Source organism: Sinocyclocheilus anshuiensis, unplaced genomic scaffold (assembly GCF_001515605.1).
Source record: "Sinocyclocheilus anshuiensis isolate Anshui unplaced genomic scaffold, SAMN03320099.WGS_v1.1 scaffold1189, whole genome shotgun sequence".
NCBI classification, from domain to species: Eukaryota; Metazoa; Chordata; class Actinopteri; order Cypriniformes; family Cyprinidae; genus Sinocyclocheilus; species Sinocyclocheilus anshuiensis.
The window spans coordinates 54,581-67,583 of NW_015552686.1; the positions used below are offsets into that span (position 1 = coordinate 54,581).

The 13,003-nt window shown below is 36.1% G+C and overlaps 2 protein-coding genes across 4 annotated transcripts in view; one reads left to right on the top strand and one right to left on the bottom strand.

Annotated features, from left to right (window-relative positions):
* napbb (N-ethylmaleimide-sensitive factor attachment protein, beta b) overlaps positions 1-5,590 on the top strand; it is an 8,571-nt gene extending 2,981 nt beyond the window's left edge. Inside the window, exons 4-11 of the mRNA XM_016459336.1 lie at positions 549-595; positions 964-1,041; positions 2,217-2,272; positions 2,420-2,504; positions 2,603-2,707; positions 2,792-2,860; positions 4,162-4,212; positions 4,775-5,590. Coding sequence (XP_016314822.1) covers positions 549-595; positions 964-1,041; positions 2,217-2,272; positions 2,420-2,504; positions 2,603-2,707; positions 2,792-2,860; positions 4,162-4,212; positions 4,775-4,876 — 593 coding nt within the window. The 3' untranslated portion in view covers positions 4,877-5,590. The remainder of the gene's footprint in view (positions 1-548; positions 596-963; positions 1,042-2,216; positions 2,273-2,419; positions 2,505-2,602; positions 2,708-2,791; positions 2,861-4,161; positions 4,213-4,774) is intronic.
* A 1,426-nt stretch (positions 5,591-7,016) lies between these two features.
* On the bottom strand, positions 7,017-12,673 carry LOC107667619 (GDNF-inducible zinc finger protein 1-like). 3 transcript variants are annotated; one of them, XM_016459335.1, is made up of 7 exons: positions 12,383-12,617; positions 11,419-11,996; positions 10,756-11,334; positions 9,668-9,762; positions 9,423-9,590; positions 8,974-9,131; positions 7,018-8,073 (listed from the first exon to the last, which is right to left on the bottom strand). In XM_016459335.1, exons 1-7 carry the CDS (start codon positions 12,413-12,415, stop codon positions 7,417-7,419), a joined length of 2,268 nt encoding a protein of 755 aa, XP_016314821.1. In that variant the 5' UTR covers positions 12,416-12,617; the 3' UTR covers positions 7,018-7,416. The 3 variants fall into 3 exon arrangements, with proteins under 3 accessions (XP_016314819.1, XP_016314821.1, XP_016314820.1); XM_016459333.1 differs by having other exon boundaries at positions 7,017-8,073; positions 10,756-11,996; XM_016459334.1 differs by lacking the exon at positions 12,383-12,617 and adding an exon at positions 12,629-12,673 and having other exon boundaries at positions 10,756-11,996.
* Between the last annotated feature and the right edge of the window lie 330 nt (positions 12,674-13,003).

The window sequence follows — 13,003 nt, forward strand, 5'->3', positions numbered from 1 at the left end:
GAAATATTTCACTCTATGTGTAATGAATCTATATAATATATGGGTTTCACTTTCTGAAATGAGTGACAAAAAATATTGACCTTTTTCATGATATTCTAATTTTTTGAGATGTACCTGTATATGGCATAAGAATGAATGCTGCATTGCGAATATTAGGAGTTTTTGAGGATATCAGTTTGTGAAGGTAGAAATGATGGCACAGTCCACTCAAAAATGTGTTGCAAAAATCAAAGAAAGTGTGCATTTGAACATACAGTTTCTTAGAAATGTACAAAATTCGAACTGTTCTTTAGACGCAATAATTCAGTATGTATGCAATATTGAGATAAATTGTTTATACATTTATCTATATGGACTGTCAATTGATTAAAAAGGTAATCAAATGAATTACATTTGACTAATTTGTTTAATCTAAAAGAGTAGGTTGAGGAGTAAAACACTGAATAGACATAAAGCGGCTTTATATAAATAGTTTTATTTCTATATCATTGATCATAAGTCTGACTGTCTAACTCTTCCTCCTCCTTCTCTTTGATGCTTGCGATTAGAGGCTATCAAGTGCTTAAACGCAGCCATTGATATTTACACAGACATGGTAAGATGTTTTTGTAGCAGTCAAAATCATATAATGTTCATCCAGGCTGTTCTATTGCTGTACTGTGTTTCATCATCATGGAGATTTTTAAACGGCACTTCATGTTTTTAGCTGTTTAGAAATCCACCAACTATTGCAGAAACTCCCAAAGAGCACTTTATAACAGACAGTAAGGCATTCCTCCCCCTTTCAAAATCTGGGGGAAAAAAATGTCATAAACGTCCGCAGATGAGGCCCAGAATCTGTATCCAAAGCACATATGGAATCAACAAAGCATGTAGATGTTCAGATAGAAAAGCTTGATGGATACTGAATGAGATATTCAACTGGCAGTCAGTTTTATAAAGTCTCCTTCTTTCTGTCTTCAGGGAAGATTCACCATCGCAGCCAAGCATCATATCACAATCGCTGAGGTGTACGAATCAGAGCTGGTGGACATTGAGAAGGTACAAAAATGTTTATTCAGTGTAAACTAAAGGTGCATCTTATGCTGAGAATGTAGAGTGCTGTAAGAAAGCTATATATTTTTTGTAGGACATTGAGTTATAAGTAGTATAAGTATAAAACACAAAACAACTGGATTGGTGCTTCTAAATTAAACAAATGTCCATAAGCTGAATTTACAAATGTTTAATTTTCCTCATCTCAAAATACATTTTAGGCAATTTGCCGTCTTGCCAACACGAAGGCTTGAAGTGTAAATTAGTACATTTACGTGCGCAAAGTTACACTGATTACGATTAATTTTTAAGGTCACACATTAAATGTTGTTCTCTTCTCAGCAAAAACCCAGTCGAGAAAATAATATATAATATTATTTACTAATGATAACAAAAATATTAATAATAATAATATATTGTTCTTGATAATAAATGACTATAATGTATTATAAATTGAGGTTACACTCTTGATGGGGTTCTTTTCCCAGCGTGTTCATTAATAGTCTAGAAGAAAAAACAAAAGAGAAAACAATATATTTTCAGAGAAAATAACATATAATATTATGTAATAGTAATAACAATAAAATATGAATAATGACAATAATAAATGATTATTATTGAAAATGAATTATTATAATGCATTATTTATTATTAATTAAGGTCACACTTTAAATGGGGTTCTTTTTCCAGTAAGTTCATAAACATTTAAGCAAAAACCCAGTCAATACCTAGATTTTTACTTCAATAATAATTGCAATAAAAAGTATTATTAATTATTATTATTTATTTTTTTTAAGATTCATTTTTGGCATATTTGCCTTTATTACGACAGGACAGTATTCAGACAGGAAGCGAAGTGGAAGAGAGGAAATAATAATAATTCATTATTATTATTATTAATAATAATAATAATAGATCATTAATTAATCTTTAATAATAACAATAAAATTATATTTGATAATACAGTTATTGTAATATTGTTAATGATAAGTTAGTATTATTAATAAATAATACATAATACATTTTTACAAATTTGAACAGCTTTTATAATCTTTCATGAAGTTGTCTTCTGATAGTTATCGGCTATAGTTATTTTTTTGTGAATGTAAACACTAAGTGTTTTACAGAACCAAATTCTGTCACCATTTAAGATGAAGAATTCTGTTTTTGATTGTCCAAAGGCGATTGCACATTATGAACAAGCTGCTGATTATTACAAAGGAGAGGAATCAAACAGGTAAGCCTGCTTAGCAGAAGCCAAATAATCAAGGTCTTGTTTTTTCCCGTTTAACCACTTTGTTTCTAAGGAGAGGTTTCTAAGATTAATTACAGCATTTTGAATGTTACTTAAGGCTTTAATGTGGTCTGTTTGCTTAATTTACAGCTCTGCAAACAAGTGTCTGCTGAAGGTGGCTTCATACAGCGCTCAGTTAGAGCAGTACCAGAAAGCAATAGAGATTTATGAGCAGGTAAGCCATCTGTCTGTCTCCTGCAGATGCTTACCACATTACTCGCTCACCAGCATTCGCTAAATCACTGGGGAATTCTTGTCTGTGTGTGTAAACAGGTTGGAAGCAACACCATGGACAATCCCCTACTGAAATACAGCGCCAAAGAATACTTCTTCAAAGCTTCCTTGTGCCACTTCATCGTGGATGAGCTCAACGCAAAGGTCAGCTCTCCATCAGGTCATCGTGCACGCATATATATGGAGAACTGCTGCAGATAATATGCATGTCTTTTTTTCCTGTTGTAGCTCGCTGTTGGAAAGTATGAAGAGATGTTTCCAGCCTTCTCAGATTCAAGAGAATGCAAGCTTCTGAAGGTTTGTGATAATAGAGTTTCCAGCATATAAAAACACATTTTGTAATTGGGGTGGTTTAGACTAGTAGGTAAAGTCTGCTTGCATTGAAAGACCTTATTACTTTATTAAATGCGTCTGTGTTGTTTTTTATTATAATTATTTAAATTGAGGCAATTCATTCAGCCACTCAGAATACTATAGTCTGTTACCAATAAAAGTTGATCAACATCAACAAAAGCAATATTTGCATTGCCAAGGTGCCACAGAAGCTGCATCTCACACGGCATGTTAATTTACATCTACACAGCTGCTTAATCCAGCTCAAAGGTGGCATACATGTATTTACATGCATAACTGAGATTATTGTCATTTTAAATAGCCTACATGACGTAAGACATTACAAATCCTTTTAGTCTTTTTTTTTTAGCATAAAATCAAGACTTCACATTGGTTATTGCATGAAATAAACGAAATGGCTATTCATATCAGGAATGTAGCGAATCAGCTCAAAGGGGAAATATGAATAATCAATCATAACTAGTTATGAATAATTATAAATATTTAGATCCGCTGTAAGTATTTACTTGACGTCTCAGTGTCAACTGTCTGTCAATTCTAAGAACGTTACTTTCCTGTTTAAGGAAAATAACTTTCTTATTGTACAATACTACAAAAATCTGCATGATTAGGGACTCCAGTTATGAGCAAACAATGAACAACCTCAAGTGTGATACAAGTAAGACTTTATTAACTACGTAAACACTTGAACTAGTCTAACATACACACACACGCATACAGTTGGCATTGGAAAATGTGTTTTCTCAAGTGGTTATATCTAGAGGGAGATGGATAGAATTGGGAGGGGTATTGTCCACTATTTGTTAAATATAACAAATACTCACGTGTCTGATCCACCTCAATCATTACAGGAATAAATTATATACAGAAAGCGAGCAAAGAATGTTCCTCATCATTGAAGCGGTCAATGTGAGTGCAGCAAAGACGATGTGTAAAAAGAAATCTTTGATGCAACGTGAGCATATCTAAATGTAATGATGTCAGATACACTCTTTAGTCATTTTCATATTTCACTTGAATTGTGAAGGGCAATTCTGTGTCTCTTTTTTGGCAATTTTGATGCCATTTTTGCCTCAAGCCTTCATTAATTTCCGAATCCTGTGACAGGTCATGGGCAACCACCCAAAACGCCCTAGCAATTGCATAGTATCATGACAAAAAGCACTCCGAAAATGTAATTTTTGCACCACCTTCAAAAATTTATATTCATTGTTGTATACTTATAAGAGGTTTTGTTTTTACAGAAACTTCTAGAGGCCCATGAGGAGCAAAACGCAGAGGCTTTCACAGAAGCAGTATGAATTTTACCTTCAGCTTCTTTTTGAAAAAAGTTTATCTTTGTTAAAAAGTCAATTTAATTGCAATATTTTCAATGTTCAAGTACTTTATACTTCAATCACTGGCATGAGTCTGGAGCGGGACGGTTGATGTGTTCAAGTCATGTTGAAAAGATGGTATTTACGCATTGAGTGCACATGAATATCCCCACAGTGTTGAAATTATGAGAAGGAAACTCTGAACTTTAGAACATTTGCTAGCTAAGTTAGATGCACAAAATATGATAGTATTGTAGAATTACAATATAAAACGATTCAATTTACAGTACCTTCATAAACTGATAAAAACATAAGAGCAAAAACACACCTGATCATTTTTTAGAAGTTTTTCGAGATTTTTTTTGTTGAAAAGGTGCCATCTTTCTCTGACAAGTAACTTGAACACATCTGACGTCAGATCCATAAATACAAACTTCCCAAGAGGACTTGAACACACCATATCTACTCGGCCAGTTTCTTATTTTTGCAGTTCTTTTTGGTGGTGCTAACGTTGCAGAAATCTCGTACTGTGTTCATTCAGGTAAAGGAGTTCGACTCCATCTCACGCTTGGACCAGTGGCTCACCACCATGCTTTTGCGGATCAAGAAAACCATTCAGGGGGATGAGGGCGACCTAAAATGATCTGGACAGTGGGGCGATCACCCACTGCATGGCACCCTCCTTCCCCCCCTTCCATTTCACATCAGTTTTGTGCAATGGCCAAGTCCGGGTTTCCCAAAACAGTATGTCAAAATGCATTGCTGCAACATTTCTAGAGAATATACTTATAAGCCTGTACTGTTACATTGATATCCAGTTATATAATATAGCACATATCAAAAATTTAGCACTCCAGTTCAAAGATCTGCTCCGGTTTCCCTGTTGCATTACGAGGGTATTTCTAGAAACATGGAGTGAACCGATTCAGGAGAGGGAAATTCAAGGATACAATGGGGATTTGAGATAGTCCTCGAGTTCTTTTGCAACGGTCACTGAATTGCGTCGTGCTAGAGCTGCATGAATTGTACAGATTTAATTATTCAGTCAGTGCAGCAGGATCGTGTATTATTATTATTATTATTTAGATATTGTTTTTATTTGTGCCGTTTTTGTAGTCTGCTCGCACTAGTTGGCATGCAGGCCTCAAAATGCTGCTATTTAATAACATCAGACATTCATGCAGGGCCGAGAAAATTTCAGTTTCCCACAGTTCACCATTTTGAATTGGTATTTAAATAATTACAAAAATGTCTTGTGTCATACCTGACGGAAGTACCTTTTTATCCACTCTCTGTAATGTAACTCTTAGGTTGTTTTCTTAAATGTATATTTATTTAATTCAATTATTATCTGAACTATTAATATTAGTCATATAATATTATGAGTCTAATAATATTATAATTAGTCAAAAAATATATATATTATTTGTCTAATAATATTGTATTAGTAAAACAAAATCATTTAACATTATATTTTTACACTGTCTATCATCTCCATCAGCACTGAAATTGATGCATTTGTAAAATCCTTGTATAAGCTTTATTAACATGCTCTATGTGTGTGTCGTGTTGAGAATGCATAGCTCATGTACACTCTTCATTCCAGTGGTCTTTAGCAGCGCATGTCATCTGTGTTCTACGTGTCGTGATGTCTGTATTTTACCATATTTTAGAGTTGCGTAAGAAGCCATGAAGACGTACAGTACCAAACAATGTACTTTCCCACAGAACAACTGATGTCTTTGCAGAATGTCTGTGAGAATGTACAGAAATAAAAACCAATACTGAAATGGCTACACGATTCAAGCAAGTGAAAGTTTGTTATATTGCCTAGTGGTGTTCGCTAAGCATCTCAATTTTGTAATGCTACAAAATAGTGTTACATTTTTGGTGAGCAACTCCAGCAATGTTTGTGCTGCGACATTGACGAAAACTCAAAGAATATGACTAGTTAAACGGGTGGTTGATCAGCTTTTTTCGAAAACTTGATTGTGTTTATTGGGTGCAGTGTAACATGTTCATGCTACGTTTAAAAAAAAAAAAAACGCATTATTTTCATATTTTACCTTTATTCTACACCGCTGTTTCTATTCTCGTCAAAACGGTCTGTTGAGTTCCTGGTTCTATGAAGCCCCTCCCTCAGAAATACGCAATGGGCTCTGATTGGTTAACGGGCTCAGTGTTTGTGATTCGCTAACCGCCTAGTGCACGTTGTCTGGAAACGTCACACCCCCTTACCATTACGGGTAGTTGCGTGTTCCCGGGGGCGGGGTTTATGTAAACATCAGGGTTAGTGATGTCACAAACGCAGGAAGAAGCTCGTTGTAGTCCCTACCAGCCATTTTTTGTAGTCCTTAAACAGTGATTTCTTTGAAAATATCTCCCTTTGCATTGAACTCTGAGCGTCGTAACTTTGCAGACGTTGTTTATGCTCTAACAGCAACATTACACACTAACTAAAGTTCAAAAAGTGAAATCATAATCAACTACCCCTTTAGGAAAAAGTAAACATAAGAAGTGTATGTAAATAACATTGAAAAAATAATATATATTAAATGTAAATGTATATTAATAATATTATATATTAAAAATCAATTATGTATATAATTATATTTATAATTTTATATATATATCTAGCATATAAAAATATAAAATTATATTATTAAAATCAAAATCACTTATATTTTCTATATTTCAATCCAAAACTAAATTAAAAATGGAAAAAAATAAGAAATTAGACATTTAAAAGAAAAAAGGAAGCTGAATTCAATAAACACTTTATTGAATGATTTTAAGGAGCGCTGTCATGACTGCAAATCATTATACACGTAATAGGATACTAAAAATGAAGTATTGTGTTAATATGCAGTTCACATTGATGTAGTGTTGAACATAATAAATATCAGCAAAAAGCAGTACTGACAACAAAAAGCTAATTTTTGTTTTTACAAGAATCACTAAAAAAAACTATTTAATGACAAGACGTTCCCTGAAAATGGAAATCGTATATGTTGTCAAAAACAAACCTGAGCAGAATTGAACATTGTGATTCAAGAATTGTACTAGTTACACACACATTATAGAAGGTTTTATAAAGCAAAAGTGTATTTACAGCTGATAATTTAAAGCAAAGCTTGATTGCCATCATGATTAACGAGTATTTGCAACTGAAGCAGGTAGAATCTACTCTCCTACTGAGATTTCCATGTTGTTTGAAGCCTCTGCAGTCTGTATGCTTTCGCTGACTTCCTGTTGGGTGTCTGCACAGTCCGTTTCTCCCACCGTAACAGCCTGGACCGACACACACTCAGCCGAAGCCAGACCATTCTCTGTTGCTTCAGCTTCAGTGGTTGCTGGAGCCAGTATGGCGTCTGAAACGTGACTGGCCACGGTGATGGGCACAGAACCGTATATCGAAGGGGACACGCCGCTGGAATGCGCGACCGAAATGGGGATGGAAAAGGGAACGGTCACAGGCATCCCGACCGCAGAAGCATCCAGAGAGATCACACTGGTGCCGTCCGTGGTGACTAAGGGCTGCAGTTGCGTGCCTGCGGGAACTTCGGTCTGGATGACCGTGAGGCCGCCCAGGGCCATGTGGCTGACCAGCGCGATGGTTCCAGGTCCGGCCCAGTCTCCAGAAATGGTCACGGGCTCTCCGGACACAGCCACCACTTCTTGGGTCTTCTGTGCGTTGCTCTCAGGAGCCTGCGCTTCGGAAACAGCGACAGACGCCTTGTCCTTCTTCTGAGAAGAGCCTTTCGGTTTCTTGGCTCTGTCTTCAACGTTTCCCTTCAGAACAACCAGGTAGTTCTTCCATGGAGTTTGTTTGTCATGGGTCTGCGTAGAGAAAAGTCTGGTTATACTAAGTCCCAATGCAAACTGCTAAATCCCTACTAGGTTAGCTTGCTTGTTGTCAGCCCAGACTTATTGTGTGAGTTTGAACTATAAATAACCAAAAAAGAGGAACTGGTGCACACTGCACAGGATGCTTACCTTTGATTTAATGCGTTCTAAAAATGTAATATTGTGACATTATATTATAATTTAAAATAATTATTTTCTATTTGAATATATTTTAAAAAGTAGTTTATTCCTGTGATGCAAAGCTGAATTTTCAGCATCATTACTCCAGTCTTCAGTGTCACATGATCCTTCAGAAATCATTCTGATATGCTGATTTGCTGATCAAGAAAAAAACGCTTGTTCTGCTACAATTATTTGAATAGAAAGAACAGCATTTATTTGAAACGGTAATCTTTTGTAACATTATAAACGTCTTTACTGTCACTTTTAATCAATTTAATGCACCCTCGCTGAATAAAAGTATTAATTTCTTAATAAAAAAAACTTTTAAATGCTAGTGTGTACATGTAGGAAATTCAGTAACAGGTTTAGTTGGGATTTATTATATGCATACTGGTGGCTGTAAAAATATTTACAGCCCTTTCTGGACTTTTTGCACCATTTATAGATCAATGCATCATTATTTAATGTAATGCAATGAACTTAAAGCCTGTGGGCATGAATATTTTTTTATAGCATCCATAAACCCACTTATAAAGCGCATTGCGTTAGCAGCGCAAAAGGTCGTGGGTTCAATTCCCAGGGAACACATACTGGTAAAAAATGTATAGCCTGAATGCACTGTAAGTCGCTTTGGATAAAAGCGTCTGCTAAATGCATAAATTAATTAATTAATTAATAAAACCGTGCTGTGTAGAGTGGCAGGATCTTTACCAGGGTGTGTCGGCGTACGGTGGATTTGTCAGTAAATGTTCTTCCACACATGCTGCACATGTACGGCTTCTCTCCCGTGTGGATTCTCTGATGTCTCTGCAGGGCACTGAGTTGAGTGAACTGTTTATCACAGTCCTTGCAATGATACGGCCTTTCACCTGTGAAGAAGGCAGCGGTGTCAGCTGATAAGTTCTGGTTTTAATGATTGTGCATATTCTAAAATATACACAAACCTGCGAACCGTACATCAGTTGTGCATTGCTTGATAATTGCCAATCTAGAACTACATTTCTAATGCAGTTATTTAAAGCACATTGGCGTCTTTCATCAAATTGCTGTTACAATTGTTTTTATATTTTCAATATGCTTTAGTACACGTGGCTTCAAAGACAATTTTTGCACTTTTGAAGTGAAATGCATATCAATATTGGATCATTTGTGAAGGATACCTGTGTGTGTTTTCATATGCTGGTGGAGGGAGTTCCTCAGAGCAAACGCTCTTCCGCAGGTTTCACATTTGTAGGGTCTGAATCCTGAATGGATTCTGTTGTGATGTTTCAGGTATTCTTTGGAAGCAAAGCTCTTCCCACAGTTCTCACACATGAACGGCTTTTCACCTAGACAGAGAAGAGGAAGTCCTCATATTTTGGCATCATATTTTTTCTCTTTACGTAACAGGAATCCGTTGGCTCACCTGTGTGGCATCTCTTGTGGTAAGACAGCATGTGGTTCTGGGTAAATCTGGCATCACAGAGGTCACAGGCGAAAGGTCTCTCTCCGGTGTGGATCCTTGATTAAAAACACAAGATGGAATATGTAAATAGTAAATGATGTTCAGCTGGGATGCATAACATATCTGTGACCATTTTGGTATCTGCAATATTTAGCATTTTTTAAACTATCAAATATGAATGCACCAATTTTAGTATATAACAATCTTTTTCTGCATTACTATTCTAAACTCTTATATTATTTACATTTATGCATTTAGCACACACTTTTATGCATAAATGTAAATAATATAATATAATGGCCAATGTTATATAATGGTTGGTTACTAACCATAACAAAATATAAATATATATATATATATATATTCTGCATTTAGCAGACACTTATTCATACATGTAAACAATAAATTAAATGTTATATAGTTTACATGTATGTGTTAAGCAGATGCTTTCATTCATAAACATCAATAATATAACTTAATATTACATACCATAAAAACAACTAGATTTTACAATTTTGTGATTGCCCACATTTCTTATATAATATACGCATTTAGCAGACACTTTTATTCATAAATGTAAATATAACATTAAATTAAATGATATTATATGCTATTATTTACATGTACATTTGCATTTAGCTTTTATGCATAAATGTAAAAAAAAAAAGACATAAAATAATATGATGGCCAATGTTATAATATGGTCGGTTATTGAATATAATAAAAAAAAGACAATTATTTTACAATTTCTGAGGATAATATAATAGAATATACATTCATGCATTTAACAGATTATATATACATTTATAAATGTAAATAATATGTTTGCAAATATTATATTATGATCGGTTATTAACCATTACATAAAAATAACTTTTTTTTTATGTTGATATATATTTTGTAATTACTTGTGCAAAACTCGCTATAGTTGTTACCTTTTAAACTAGAGTTTATGTATTTGGTACCCTAATATTTTGGGTGTAGGGTTTGGGGTTTGTTCGTATTAATTGTATGGCCTAAACTAGTGCATCCCTGATGTTGCCCACTACCTTTGATGTGTCTTGAGCGCTGAACTCTGGGAGAATCTGGATCCGCACTCATCACATTTGAAGGGTTTGTGCCCCGAGTGTGTCCTCTCATGCAGCGTCAGGGCAGTTTTGGAGCTCAGAGATTTGCCGCAGATGTGGCAGTAGTGTCTGTCCGTGCCGCCCTCGTGCACCTGTCGCCTGTGGCGGGTCACATCCTTCTTGCGCTTGAAGGTTTTGTTGCAGATCTCGCATGGGAAGAGCCTCTCATCATTGTGCACATGCCGCTGGTGGATTTTCAGGTTGCAGCGGTTGGCGAACGTCTGCTGGCAGATGTCACAGCGAAACGTGGTGTCCATCTGGACCCCGTGGTTGACCTTCAAGTGCTTCAGGTAGCTCTTCTCGTAATAGAAGGAACGGCTGCATTTCTCACATCTGTACTTTGCGGTTCCTCTCTTGATTTCCTTCTCGGCTTCATCGGCCTCGTCCATTTCCTCAGGCTGGAAGTCTGATTCTTGAGGGTCTTCCTCAGGCACATCAGGAGATGATTCGGACCCAGTGTCTTTTTCATCTAGTGCGTCCTGCGATGATTCTGCCTCGGGATCTTGTGGCGTTTGCTCCTCTTCTCTTGTGTCGGATTCATCAAGGGTTTCTGCTTGTATCTTTGGCTTTTTCAGAGCAAAGTCCACAGACACTCTGCGACGCGCTAACCTGCAGCTTCTCCTGTCTGGTTCCATGTCCTTCACATTTTCAGGCACTTTTAAAGACTTTTTTCTCTTCATCGCTCTTTTCACAGGTTCTTGTTTTGTCTTGACTTCAGTATTTGAACTCACGCCATCTTTCTGCAGAGTTTCATCTGAAACGCCGCTGGGAGTTTCTGCCTCGCAAGCATCCACTAAGTCCTGGCACTTCAGGAGTTTAGCCATTTGCAGTACGGTGCTGATGTAACTCTTCTCCACCTCGATTTTTCCAAAATACGCATACTCTAAGAATTTCTCAAATGCATGTGGTAAGAAGTCACACAAGAATATCTTTTTCACTTGGTCATTAGCTAACAGATGGGACTCGAAGTAACCGCTGGATGCGGCGAGGACCACCTGATGGGCTTCAAACTCCTCCAGCTCTCCTTGAAAATCCACCTGCACCGTGATGTCGCACAGGTTTCCCATGGTCCTCAGCTTCCACATGGCATTGAGCAGATTTTTATGGTGAGAGCTGGATTGCAGTTGAACCAATCCATCACTCATTTTCTCTGGTTTCTGCAGCTGTTGGAAGGATGTAAAGAAAGCAAGTCATTTATTAGACACACACACACACACACACATATATATATGTACATACACACACACACACATACATATACACCTACACACACTAATAAATGCATTTACTATGACAAAATTATATTGAAGTTGTACAAACTGGCTGTTAATATAATGATAAATAAAAACGCAGACTTTTAAACACCTTAGAAATCACTTTGAGTTTGTTTTATAATTAATAAATTATTATAACCACTGAATTTCTGTACAAAGGGCTTTTTTATCTACATAAATAGTAACTAAGCCATTTATTGTACATGCTAAACTTTAGCTTTGTATGTCACGGTAACGGCCCAAAATAAACCAATAGTCCAGTCCCATTCAAATACCTTTAATTTGCAGAGTTCTTTATACGAGTTCATTTAACTGCTTCGTTGCAGAAACCGACAAGAGAAAACAAACAAAATAAAAGGAGACTCTAAAGCAGTTAGCATAATTTGCTTTGTGTTCAGATGCGCGATATCTGTGTAAATGGAACTTAAGAGCGAACCACACGTGAATAGATCATATGTTTAATGTCCATCTGTGACATGCAGTGAAAGGAGGGTTTGCATAGCAGGCTGGAGATTTCTTACCGTAAGGCCAGTAAAACGGCAGCCCTGTACAAATCAAATCCACAGACACAACGAGTATTTCCGGTAGAACGCGCACCCAGCGAACATTAGAGCCGAAGGCATCATGGGAAATTGAGTTTTTCTTTTATAGATTCTCTTGATTCCCAACAGGTTAATGGAGTATTTTTAAATGACTTATTCTATCTGTTAACAGTAATAATATAATAAAAAAGTTGTGCAAATAATGTGCAAATACGTAAAGTATAAAGTTCTCTCTCTTTTTTATTTGTTTGTGTTTTGTATGGTTAGGTGAGATTAGTTTATGTCACACACACACACACACACACACACACACACACACACACACACACACACACTCACTCACATCTGACACTT

Excerpts from the sequence above, each read along its gene's own strand:
- LOC107667619 (XM_016459333.1), bottom strand. The coding sequence starts at position 12,415 with ATGAACTCGTATAAAGAACTCTGCAAATTAAAG. Across the intron at positions 11,997-12,382 it reads AAGAACTCTGCAAATTAAAG|CTGCAGAAACCAGAGAAAAT; the intron begins GTATTTGAATGG and ends TCCTTCCAACAG. Across the intron at positions 9,763-10,755 it reads GCGCTCAAGACACATCAAAG|GATCCACACCGGAGAGAGAC; the intron begins GTAGTGGGCAAC and ends TTTTTAATCAAG.